Source organism: Ambystoma mexicanum, chromosome 1q (genome assembly GCF_040938575.1).
Source record: "Ambystoma mexicanum isolate Mex_15411 chromosome 1q, UKY_AmexF1_1, whole genome shotgun sequence".
In the NCBI taxonomy this organism is placed as follows: Eukaryota; Metazoa; Chordata; class Amphibia; order Caudata; family Ambystomatidae; genus Ambystoma; species Ambystoma mexicanum.
In genome coordinates, this window is record NC_090922.1 from 867,857,670 (window position 1) to 867,870,685 (window position 13,016).

General features: G+C 43.7%; 1 protein-coding gene across 2 annotated transcripts in view; it reads left to right on the top strand.

The window, feature by feature from the left end:
• Nucleotides 1-13,016, top strand: part of ASPM (assembly factor for spindle microtubules) — a 1,022,684-nt gene that overhangs the window by 42,243 nt on the left and 967,425 nt on the right. For both annotated transcript variants that reach the window (XM_069641523.1, XM_069641524.1), the window contains exon 5: nucleotides 4,918-5,013. In XM_069641523.1, the coding sequence (XP_069497624.1) occupies nucleotides 4,918-5,013 (96 nt within the window). The remainder of the gene's footprint in view (nucleotides 1-4,917; nucleotides 5,014-13,016) is intronic.

Genomic DNA, 13,016 nt, shown 5'->3' on the forward strand with positions numbered 1-13,016 from the left:
CACACTTGGCCCAGCCGGTCAATCGGCACCTCAACACCAAGTACAGGCAGATGTTTCAGTGCATCCTCAAACACACTCTATTGTGATAGCTGCGACATCACTCTATTCCAAACCTCCGTCGTCATCGGCCACCTTGTCCTTGACGCTGCTAGGCAAGGAGGAGAAGATCTTGGAGGCATACAGGAAGAAGCTGTACTCCGCCTCCTTGCACCTGCGGCAGGCCAATACAGATGCCATGTTGGCAGCCGCGAACCAAGGGCTCTGGCGGGAAATTGCAAACTTCTTCCCAGAACTTCCGGCACAGAGCCAAGTGCGCTTAAAGGTGGGACTAGGAGAATCCAGGCTGGTAGCGCAGGACATTATGGAGTCCACCATGGCCCACATAGATGCCTCTGCCCGGGCCATCTGTATTGCCATGGACATGAGAAGGACGGCCCGGCTCCAGGCTACGAAGTTTAATCACTATGTCCAGGAACGCATATTGGACCTTCCCTTCGAGGGCAGTGACCTCTTCCACACCACCACGGATGAGGGATTAGATGAAAATAGGAACAGCTCGCAAACCGCTAAATCTTTATCTATTCTTACAAGGGCCACGCCCAAGGCCTCACCAAGTCGCAGCAACGCTCCGACAAGGGGCGGATGTTTGGCGGGTTCCGAGGCTTCCAAGAACGGAGGTCCAGACAAACGGACCGTTCTCAGAGTCTGCATCGGAGGGAACCACGAAAGGGGGGTGGGGGAGGGCAAGGTGTTTTTCCCAATTCCCCCTCCTCCGCAACAGCCTCAGAGGGGAAAAAGGCATGACACACCCCTTCGGGTCCATGTGTCTCGGGGTGTGGGGGTGGGGGGCAGGCTTGCCGTTTCACATGCAATTTTGGCACCAGAATTTCTCGGACCCCTGGATCCTCTCTGTAGTCTCCATGGGGTACCGCCTACCGGTACCTTCCTCTCCTCCCTCCTCCCCCAAAGATTGGGACAGCAACTCTGCTGGCGGAGATCTGGTCGCTTGTCGAGAGCCAGGCTGTGGAAGAGTCCCAACCTCCCAGCGAGGTTTGGGCTTTTATTCCAGGATTTTCGCCATACAGAAGAACCAGGCTGGCCGGAGAGTTGTGTTGGACCTTTCCACCCTCCATGTCTCCCTCCCTCTGCAAACATTCAAGATGGTTACGCCAGCTCTTATTGCTGAAACACTGGACAGGGGTGACTGGATGTGCTCCCTGGATCTGAAGGACTCTTGCCTATAAATCCGATTTGGCAGCCGCATCGTTCCTTACTGCGCTTCCTGATCATGGGCTTCCATTTCCAATACAAGGTGCTACTCTTCGGTCTCAACCCGGCTCCCAGGGTATTTACCAGGTTGATGAAAGCCGTGGCAGCCAAACTCTGGGCCCAGGGCCACCACGTCTACCGATACCTGGGCCACCTCTCCGGAAGCGGTTCAGCATACTGCCTCAGCACTGATGAACACACTCCATGACCTGGGATTGACTATCAATCTCAAGAAGTCTCAGCTGCAGCTCACGCAGAGCCTGACCTTCTTGGGCCTCATCTGAGACACGAGCGATGTGAGAGTCTTTCCCTCGGAGGACAAGATTGCAGCCATCAAGGGAGGTACAGCTCACTTCCTCTCCAGGCCTGTGACCTCGGCCTAGTGGTCCCAAAACCTTCTGGGGCTGTTTGGCCGTGTCCCACGCAAGGCGGAGATTACAGCTGCACTTTGCAGCCTCATGGAATCAGAAGGGCCCCCAAGAGGAGCCAGTCAACATTCTGCCCTTTCTCCTCTCGGATCTCCACTGGGGACTTCTGGCAGATGGCCCCTCGGTTCACAGTTACTACAGACTTGAAGGCCAAATGGTTGGCTCTCAAGGCCTTTCCCCCTCTTATTGAGGGCAAGACAGGTCTTATCCAGACAGACAACTCCACCAGCATGTACTATGTCAACAAGCGGGGGGGGGGGGGGCACCAGATCCCCTCCGCTGTGCAACATAGCTGTCGGCATATGGGAATGGGCTCTGGAAAACAATATTTACCTCCTGGCTTTCCACCTCGCGGGGGAATCCAACCTGGAAGTGACGGGCACAGCAGACTGGGGGCAGACAATTACGAGTGGCAATTGAACGACCTAGTAATAAAGGAGATCTTCCCCGGGTGTACCTTTTTTGCCACCCGGGACAACCGGAAATGCCAACAGTTCGCCTCCTGGCAGGGCTGCGGCTCCCTTGGCGGCGCATTCCAGGTCCAATGGAATGACATGACATGACTGCATATGCCTTCCGGCCCACACCTCTAGTCCAAAGGGTGATCTGCAGGATAAAGGAATCCCAGCTCCTCAGCATCTTTTTGATAGCTCCCTGCTGGCCGGCCAGACCGTGATTCTCCGGGCACCTGCTGGCCGGCCAGACTGTGGTTCTCCGGGTACCTCAGCCTTTCGGACAGACCACCCATTCGCCTACTACTGAGCCCAGCTCCTCTCCTGGCCCAGCAGGGGGGCATTGGTCTCCACCCTGCTCCTCACAAGCTGGCCCTTGCAGCGTGGCTCCTGAGCAGGTCACGCTGAAACACTTAAGCCGATCTCAGGCTAACCTAGAGATCATCCAGGGTGCAAGAAGCAAGGCTACTTGGAGCCAATATAAGAGTAAATGGTCAATCGACTTTGGGCGGGCCTCCATAGGCTTTACACGCCATTTGGTGTGGGACCTTAATGTGGTGTTGGGCGCCTCGTCACACAAACCTTTTGAGCCTATGGCGTCTGCGGACATCAGGCTGGTTACCATGAAGACCGCTCTACTTGTGGGCCTCTCCTCAGCTCGCAGAGTCAGCGAGATCCAGGCCCTGTTGGCATTGGAACCCTACACCACTTTTCACAGAGACGAGATCGTCCTGCGGACGTACCCTGCTTTCCTACCCAGGGTGACCTCCTCCCATCTCAACGACGAAATAGCGGACGCCTTGTTTGTCACTTTCGGTGGGTCAAGGCCTGGTTATCGAAGGCCTCCATAGCAAGGGGATGATGGCGGCCATCAAGGAGGCCTATGCGGGGCAGCACAAACCAGTGGCAGGTAACTTACATGCCCATGCGGTCCGAGTCAAGGCCACGGCCATCGTGTTCCAATGGCATGTGCCGTGGCTGGTCATCAGCAGGGCGGCTTCCTGGGCCACCCCTTCAGCTTTCTGTAAGCACTATGTTTTTATGCCGCCTCTAGGTCAGAAGCGGCATTCGGGCAGGTGGTTCTAAGAAACCTTTGTTCTTGAGGGGCTCCTCTCCACCATGAGGCTACATTCAGTTGTAATCGCCCACATAGTATGGCGGAAAGGGGACAGGACGTAGGAGTAATTAAGTTAGTCACCGTAGTGACTAACATACTCTTAGTCCATAGTCTCCTTTCCCCCATACATCCCACCAGCCTCCCCCCTAATAATACTGGTGTCATTAGGCAATGCCGATCCTTGTCGACGTATCAATGGGGATTGAGGAGTGGCGCTGGTGCACGGAGGCTGGCGAGCGCATGCTCCCAGGGCCGTACCTCTGAATTTAAAGGGGAAGGAGATTATTTTCTGGTGAAAAAGATTCCGTCTTCCGTCACTCGCGAGGGACGCCCATACAGCATGGATGAAAGGGGACTATGGACTAAGAGTGCTTTAGTCAATACAGTTAGTAACTGTTAATTAAGCTTACAATTATTCAACAACAAATGGAGGTAAACAGGGAGTTATGAGGGCAAATGGGGTAAGCAGGTTAGAATTTGTTGAATATCCAGGTCTTTAGTAGTTTCTTGAACTGAGTATGGGAAGGCTTGTTGCTTATGTTCGGTGCAAGTGAGTTCCACATTCTGGGAGCTGCTACAGGGAAGCTGTAACTTCCTGCCCTTGAGTTCTTGAAACAGGGAATGAGTAAATGAGTACTGGAGCTTGATCTGAGAGCTTTAACTGGGTTTGAGGTTAAAGTAGGTTATATTTGAATTGTCGTTGATGGGCACTGCAATGAAAACATAAAACCAACATCCTAGGGGAAATCCTAAGCAATTGAAACGATAAGCTTAGTATTAGCCAAAGCTTGGGCTAACTATCCCATACCAGAAGGGACAATATTGCATTTTCCTTAAAGTGGAACCTACTGGACTCAATGTTGCAAGATGACTGGCTTTACCTCCTAATGAACAAGAAAGGAAGCTCTAGTTTGGAGAGCTAGTATCGCTACAGATTCTGTGGAGTGGAAACATTCAAAGCGAAAAAAGCATGGATAAGAGGAGGGGTGGAAAAATTGGAAAAAACCCTCAAGGTGTACAGACCACATTAAAGCAAATATTACTTAAAAAATTTCCTCTAAATCATTTTGATCACGTCGCTGAAGTAAATTTACATAACCTGTGTTATTCAGCCACACCTTTTGTAGTTAGTTCAATCCCACTCAGTGTTGGGTATTGATGGCATTTGTGTACAGTTGCAGTTCTTCAGAAACATCCTACCCACGTTGTTTTTTTCTCTAAAAATGATTCGAAGAATATTTGCTTTAATATCTTACATTTTCTTTCTTTGTTTTCCATTTATTTTCTATCTTGTCTAAAAATCTTTATTTTTCCATGATAATACACAACGTTGGTCTGTATTTACCAGGTTTCATGGTTGATATCCGAATGCACCCATAGGTATGACATTTGTTGGCAAGAATTGGGGGTAAATATTGAGCAAGAATCAAATGATTTTACATTTAAATAATTGTATCTCCAGGTTACGTTTCTGCCTGTTATGGTTCATGGACATCTGCCCTTTTCCCTGCTTCTACTCTGCGTTTTGTTCTAGAGTAAACTTTGTGTGGTAATAGACTTCATTCCATAGGAAGGCAGTAATATGCATTACCATTCTTTTCTTAACCAGATGTGTCTAGGTTGTGTTACATTTTAATTCATTTGTTCATAGATCTGCAACCTCAGAAACTGACTCCGAATTTGAAGACAAAGCGTGTTGTTGCTGTGCCACAGTCTCAGTTGACATTTGTTAAGCCAACCAAAACAGGTAAAAGGTCTTGCGTTGCTAGAGTAAATTAATCTAGTGCTGCCCTCACCACTTGTGTTAGAGGCAATGTAATGATAATTGCTGTTTATTCTTTAGTGTTTGAGGGGATTGAATATGGTCTTTTGTTTCTTTGAGTAGCACTCAAAGTGCTCCACTGTGTCAGGTCCAGTAGAAGCTTCTTGCAGGAGTGATGCTGACCCACCAGACCCCCAAAGCCTGCCTGCCAAACAGCCTCAAAACTGATATAACCATCTAGCTGGCAAACCCAAGGGGAAAGTGGAGAAAATAAAAAATGCAGATGTTCCTTTACACCCCTGCCGCCCTCATGAACTGGACTGGATGCCGGTGTCTGTGGAAATCTAAAAGATAATAGCTCGTTACTAACTGCGCTTCTCAAATCTTCTACTTTTTCCAAAAACTATCACCACTTCCCACTATACTCAATACCGGCTGCCTATGCTGTCTTGCAGATAGGCTTTTTTAACACTGTTGCTGATGAATGTTGGAAGTCTGTATTGAAAATCTTTTATTCCTTTATCCTTCAACTACTTTTTTCTTTTCCTTGGATTTCTAGGCAACTATTTCCTTGTAGAACTGTGGAACTCATATTTCCAGAAATCAGACGGTCTCTTTATATAGATTGCTTTCTGTTTTTTCGTCTAAAAAATCAATCTTGAATGTCAGTTGCTGCCTGTAGTTTACTCCCTTTGTTTCTTTTCCTTTTAAAATTATAGTTTTTATTCTAGTATTTTCTTCACGTACGACTCAATCTGCAGACTTGAATTACTGCTAAACTCTAATCTGCTGTGTTTTCGGAGCCATATTAACATGCTGTAATACCTTTTTAGAATGTTGATTGACTGTCTTTGTCCTCCGGTGGCTTTGCCGAAATCAGGAAACGCTGTTTACTTTTTTTGAACTTTCTGTGAGAAACGATACCACTTGCGCGGCACGTTAAACACGTTGTTGGGTACATTCCTCTAACGCTGCCTTACGAGGTACGCGTTAAGGAAAGGATTTTACAAAAAATAACTTTGCCAGTAAATTAATTCAAAAAGGATCAGTAACTTGGGTTAAAAAAAACTCAGATCGAGCGGATCGCAATGTCTCTTCCGCGCATGTAATTAGTTTGTTACTTTACATGCAGTGCGTGACAAAACGAAGCAAAATCTTCTGCACACTCACTTGCTCGTGCACTCGAACACGCGCACACAACGTCGGTTACTTTTCTTGCTTAACTTTAACTACAATTCCTTCAAGGAAATTTGCCCATTTAAACTCTCAATTTCAAAATCACAGTTCATAAAATGTTCACGGAAACTTCAGCTCAAACTTTATACAATTACTTAAATTACTGCAGTTTCATTAAATGACTTGGCTCTTTCTTCTGTGGTCTCAGACTCTGCTCTGCTTAGCTGTTCTGCTTCTTAAAGCGGCTTGTGATTCTCTGTGGCTTTCTGCGGTTTGACTGTGACTGATGCTGATCCTATAAACTACTGAGTTTCAAAGGAGATTCTTTTTTTTAAAAAAAACATTTTATTAATTTTTCAATAAACATAAATAACTTCATAGAAAGTAACAATGTCTCATCAATCAGTTAAAACCAAATTTACAGAATATCTTAAGCATCATATATTGTTCATTCCAACAAAATAGCCATATCCTGTGAAACATAATAAACATACTGACAGGTATACACAAAAGACCACACAAGCGGGAATGAGAGAAAGAAAAAAACACCCCACCTCACTCCCATAAATGCCACCTCCATTATTACAGCCCTACCACCATATCAATCATAAAGAGCCACAAATGGGCCCCATAGCTTCATGTAGTCCTCTTCTTTATCTTTATTATTCAATGAAACCGTATCATATTGTGATAAAACTTGCAACTCTGTCAACCATTCCTCAACATTAGGCTTCTTTCTCGTTTTCCAAATCTTGAGTATTAGCTTAATTGCTATCATTATGGCCCTGTCGATCCAGCAAGTATGTTTTCTAGCACGCCCACATTTTTCTTTATGTGAGAGTAAAATTATGTTTGCTACGGATCTTTTTGCAAGTGTATTCCAAAAATCAAATCAATCCATCCTTCCAAAACAACTGCACTCTCGGGCATTCCCACAGTAAATGCAAAAGAGTACCTCTACCAATATCACACCAGCATAATTCATTTAATTGAAGCCCCAATTTAAACATCTTAACTGGTGTCCAATACAACCTTCCAATAACTTTCTGTCGAATCAAACGCAAACCCATATCTGCTCCCAGGTTCAAATTTACCTTCAGAATATCTTTCCAATACATATCAGAAATTACTTTATTAACATTATTCGACCAAGTTTCTCTCCATCCAGACCATGCATGGAGTTTATCAATAGGCATAAATTGCATGCAAGTTCTTACACTGTATGCTTAAACTTCTGTATGCTTAAACTTCTAATAATTTGCTAATCTCCGGTTTCTTTCCAACTGAACCATCAGCCATACCTATCCTTAGATTAATCATGAAAGCTGAAGCCAAGTATCTATTCTTTTCACCCCGTCTCGAATCGTATTTACACTGTAATTCCTCTAAACACAACAACCGGTCCCCATCCATCACATCCGCTAGCCTCAGAATTCCCTTATTTATCCAACTCAAATATTTATTATTGATCTGCAATGCTTCATTATGCCATATAGAGGCATCGGGGCTGAAGCCATAGCCCTGACCTTTTTCTCTAAGCCACGCCCCCATCGCCTGTCTGGTTGCCACTACTGGGATTAGTTTTAATCGTTTATTTGGTAATTTACCCATACTATAAAGATTCCTTAGATCAAATGGCGCACACTTCTCTTTCCAACCAAATCAGTTCTTTAGCATTGTTTTCTCTAAAGTAATATGAACTTTTTTTAAGTAAAAAGGCTTTGTAATATTTCATTAAATCTGGGTATCCAAATCCCCCTTCTTCAACATTTTGCATTAGTATGTACTTTGGAACGCAAGGCTTTTTCCCAGGACCCCATAAAAAGAATTGAGTTTTTCAATTTTGATTAATTCTTTTTTATATATCAATAAAGGGATGGATTGAATAACATAGAAGAGCTTAGGCAGGAGGACCATTTTAATCAAATTCATTTTCATCCATAAATTCAATGTCAATCTCTCCCAGCTCTTTGTCAGTAACGATATTCATGGTTACTAGGTCCAAATTATATTGCAATATTTTACTCAATTCTCCAATAACATGTATTCCTAAATACTTGACACCCCCTGGTGACCACTTAGAATTCCATGAGTGCATAATATTACTATCACACCTTCAAGACAATGGAAAAATCTCGGTTTTATCCCAATTCACTTTATGCCCTGATAGTTTGCCTTCTTCCTTAAACATATCTTTTATTACATCCCCACATACTTCAGGATTCGACAACAAAAGAAGCATATCATCGGCATATGATCAAATTTGAACTTCAACCTTCCCAACCACAATTCCCTTTATCATCTCATTGTCTAATGTATGCAGCAAGTGGTTCCAGCGCCAAATCAAACAAAAATGGTGATAATGGACAGCCTTGTCACGTGCCCTTTAACAGTGGAAATTATTTCGAAATTACTCCATTTACCAATACTTGAGTCCTAACATCACGGTGTATACACTCCACCATCTTCATGAATACTGAACCAAATCCCATTTTTATTAATGTGTATTCCATACATTTCCAGTTAGCCCTATTGAAGGAGATTCTTAACTTATTTACAGAGCTGAAAATGCTGCAACCTGTTTCTAGAGAAACTAGAATGAGAGGTGGTTTAGAACTCCAAATGGAATTCCAAACTACCTCACAATCAGACCCCTCCAAATACTGCTTTGAAGCTGAGCCTCCATCTTGCTCTGGGCAGATTAAGGCTTCCTGATGGCCATGTTAAGGAAAGTGTTTTAGTTGTGCACATGAAAACCTAATTCCCAATCGCTAACGCCCAGCATTCCATTCCATTCCACTCCCATACACTAACTAAATCAACCTACAGATTACTCCTCCTGCTTCTCCATGGAAAGTGTTTTAATTGTGTACATGACAACCTAAATGGGTCCTTAAGCTTTGTACCACTATATGAAAGTCTGGCAAAGTACCATAGGATCCTGACACACAGCCTTGATCCAAGAAGGATGGTGGTTGAGCTAATATAGTGGATGAGCTATATACAGGGGCAATCGAATTTAGAATGTACATTGTAATGAATGCAAATGTAACGGAGAATAAACATTTCAAAGTTCTTTCTCATGGTGCAAAAAAACATGTTTGTACATTGTTTTTGAAGAATGTGATTTAGTTGATAAATCTAATCTAATGCGCTTGCTTCTTTTGTGACCAAGAACATTACATCATTTTTGTTTCATCCTGTGATCAGGATATTCCTCCTAATATGCAAATGTTCGGTCAATATGGAGAACATTGTAGTATGTAAAGAGCGAGCAAAGGTATTTTTGCACTGGGTTTTTAGATGGCTCTAGATTTGGTTGAAGCCCAGTGATGAACTATAAATAGTATAATTTAGTCTCTTCCAAAATGATCTAATCGGGCAGTTTTAAAACTGAAATACATCATCTACTCTGAGACTAGTTTATCCAGGATGACCTCTACCGTGAACTATGATGTGTTCAGGAAATTGTCTATGGAATGTTACCTCTTCACTTTTAAGGACTTGCCAAGTCACTACTGGTGCCTCAATTGTGTTGTACTGAGTTTCCCCAGAGGAAGGTGGGGTGTAAAGAGTCCCCATTTAGAGAAAACTACTGTTCAGCTTTTATGCTTCATAGCTGTAACATTCTTTGGACATTGCCATTAGTGAGGCTGAGAATCCACAGTAATTGTTCAATACCAGCTGGAAAGAAAAAAAAACGTGATTATATTTGAGCTTGGGGCCCTTTAGGAACGTGCATGTAATGGATGGGATCATACAGAATAACAGAGTCCAAATAATCGAACCAACTCAGGAAGATGGCAAAGTACTGTTTTATTAACGATATCTAAAAGGGGTGTTTTACAACGAACATCAACTGACGTACGCTCAGGTTCTCTCAGCAATCTTCTCACAAAACATAGTTTGTGTCAAAAATAGGTCAGAGGTGATGTCTACGTGACAAATAATGCAAAACCCACTAAGGGTGGAGATTGGTTTAAGGGGAACATATAAGTATATTATCTATAGGAACTAAGATTGTGGTTGGCTGCCCACTGTCCGGTGGACAATATATGCCTACTAAAACATGTAATCTTCAGAAACATTAGATGCAAGGTTTTTTATTGGTTTTCAAACTATAAGATCCTTTGTTATATGGAGCAGTAAAATTGGTTGGCATCATGTGTGGAACATTCGGCTCACTTAGCAGCACCCAGGTGCAAGGAGATGGGACATGACACTACCTCGCAACCCAATTAGCCCAGCATCTCATCAACCCTGCCTGCTAGACCTTGCAAAAGTATCCTCGTCTTCAGAATACATTGGTCACTCAAAGTCAGAACATTTCCATCCTTTGCCCACGTGACCGGAAACCATGATTTGGTCCATTTTGTAGGTTTTAAATACCTTAAATAAAAAACTTGGCACTCTTGGTGTTCTTTCTTTGCACCTTAACAAGGGATGATTCATCATTCGCACTTTTGCTCCTTTCCAGAATAGATAGTTGACCATGGCTGTTTCGGTCTTGACTCCAGGCTATGCAGCTCCACGATTTAGCTTATTTGCTGCAATACCATTTTCCCTTCCCTCTTCATGAGTCCTGGTTTCCTAAATTCATGATACTGATGTTTAGCTTCTATACAATGACGGCTTCCCCTGCATACTATTCACTACGTATAGCCAGCTTCTATGATGACTTGGTCTACTTGCGTAAAAGTTTGCTTGATTCTTTACTTTGTCATTAGTTTCTGTAGGATCCATTCATCCCCTTCAGCCGGTATCTCCATCCAGTCGGATATGTCTCTTGTGATGTCAATGTGATGTCACTAGGTTCTATTTTTCATTTTCCTTCAGGGAATTTCTCCTTTAGGTTGTCATCGCTTTGGGGGATACATTTGTCTCAATGGGTATCTTTCGAACTCGCGCGGTATTGGCACAACTGCTGGTGTCTAACACGGCACAATCTCAGGTCTTCAACATATGGGAGGTAGGGAAGCAAGGTTTCCTGCAGAGGCATGCAGCTGCTCCTTTACACATTGCATGGCCTATCCATTTCTTCTGGAGCTTTGGCCCCTTAGCCAGTGAGCTTGGCAGGCCTTATGTTTGCTGCAGGCCATATTCAGATATTAACAGTACATCCTACTGAAGGGTGTCCACTGGTTAAGCAAGATCCCTTAATTGTCTCTATTTTTAGGAATGTCTTTCAAATTTTCAACTGAATTTTCAACTGAAAGGTTTCCACAAAGGTTTTTTTAATATAGATTTTGTATCTTTTAGTGCTGCTTGTAGTTCACATGGAAGGTGATGCAGGTGCTGCCATGGTCTCCCAACCAGGTGAGCGCCTGTGAGGGCGCATTTGTGGGGAGTAGAGGATGGTCCTCCTCAGAGAAGAGAATGTAATCTCTGCCCTTTATTAGAACGCATTCGGAAATCTGTCAGTATTAAAAAAGCAGGCATCTTAATGGGGAGAACACTTTTGTTCATTGAGGCCCTAGAGCTCAGAGCAGATGGCCTTCATTTTGTAATCTATGGAGATTTCTATAAAGGAATGTATATTCCCATGATGAGCCCAATTTGTCCATCCTTTATGGCAACCCACGTCTGCTTTCCGAGCTAAAGTTTGGAGTCATTATTCTGGATCAAATGTTTCCGGAAAACACCTGGTACTGTAAGCGAAGGTGCCGACACCCCTCAGTCCAAATAAACTCCTTAGGTTGTGTGATTAAGGTCAGGTTTGTCAGAGAAGCCACTGTGTTGCCATACTTGGAGTTTTGAAGATGCCCAGTCAGAACCAAAATGTCCTTTATCTTTCATTGGTGAATAGCTCGCAGTTGTGAATTGCTTGCATCTTGGACTGAAGCGGCTTTACTTTGCCCCCACCAACCTCGTATTTAAAAGCTTTGCACCACTAGAATCTTGCATGTCTTGATGTTGAGTTTAGCTCCGTTATAACTTCAGATGCCCCTTCTAACTATTCCTCAAGATTGCAATGTTGCAGAAAAAGGAGACTCGAAGTCCTCCAGTTCAGATAGAGAATTGATTTACAGCCTCTGCAGTGTCAAGTACATTTGTTAATTTTATCTATAAAGGAGCAGTTGGACACGTCATGCCTAGCTCCCACACCCTCACCTCCATCATACTGGAACAGCAGGAGAAGATCCCTATGTGAAACACCAGGTATCAACCCATTACTGCATTGAGTGTATGAGACGATATGCACTCGGATAGCAGTATCTAATGTACCCTCACACTGAACAAGTGGAAGGATGTTGACACACATTGGACATCATAGAGCTACAAGTGAAATCTGACAAGGGAAGAAGGAGAAACACAAAGATGCATTGATGCATAAAGGAGAAACACAAAGATGCATTGATACGATATACAAATACTGAAGAATGAAGCTGTAACTGAAAGTAACCGGAGAAGCACGTAATTGAATGTGAATTGTATATGCCAAGAAGAATAAAGTAACCCGCTGACTAATCTATGCAGAAAAGCAAGGTAGATGAGACTTGCTGCAGAAGAAAACATAACGTGGCTAGTACGGCCATGTTGAAAAGATGGACGCAGGACTCTTATTAATTAAACCATTCACGCTACCAGACATACAGAGTCAGACACTGGAGAAACACTGTGTAAGTAATGAAGAGTCTATTGGCTTATGTTCAAGGATGCCATTTTAAGGAATAATTGCAAGTCATAAAGGGAGTTGACCAGTATAAGCTATGAACGATTATACCCAAGATCACACGCAGAATCAGACTTGTGAACCGCAAACGCAGCAATCCCCATTTCAAATGCAATTGCCCCAAGGGTGGCCACGACAA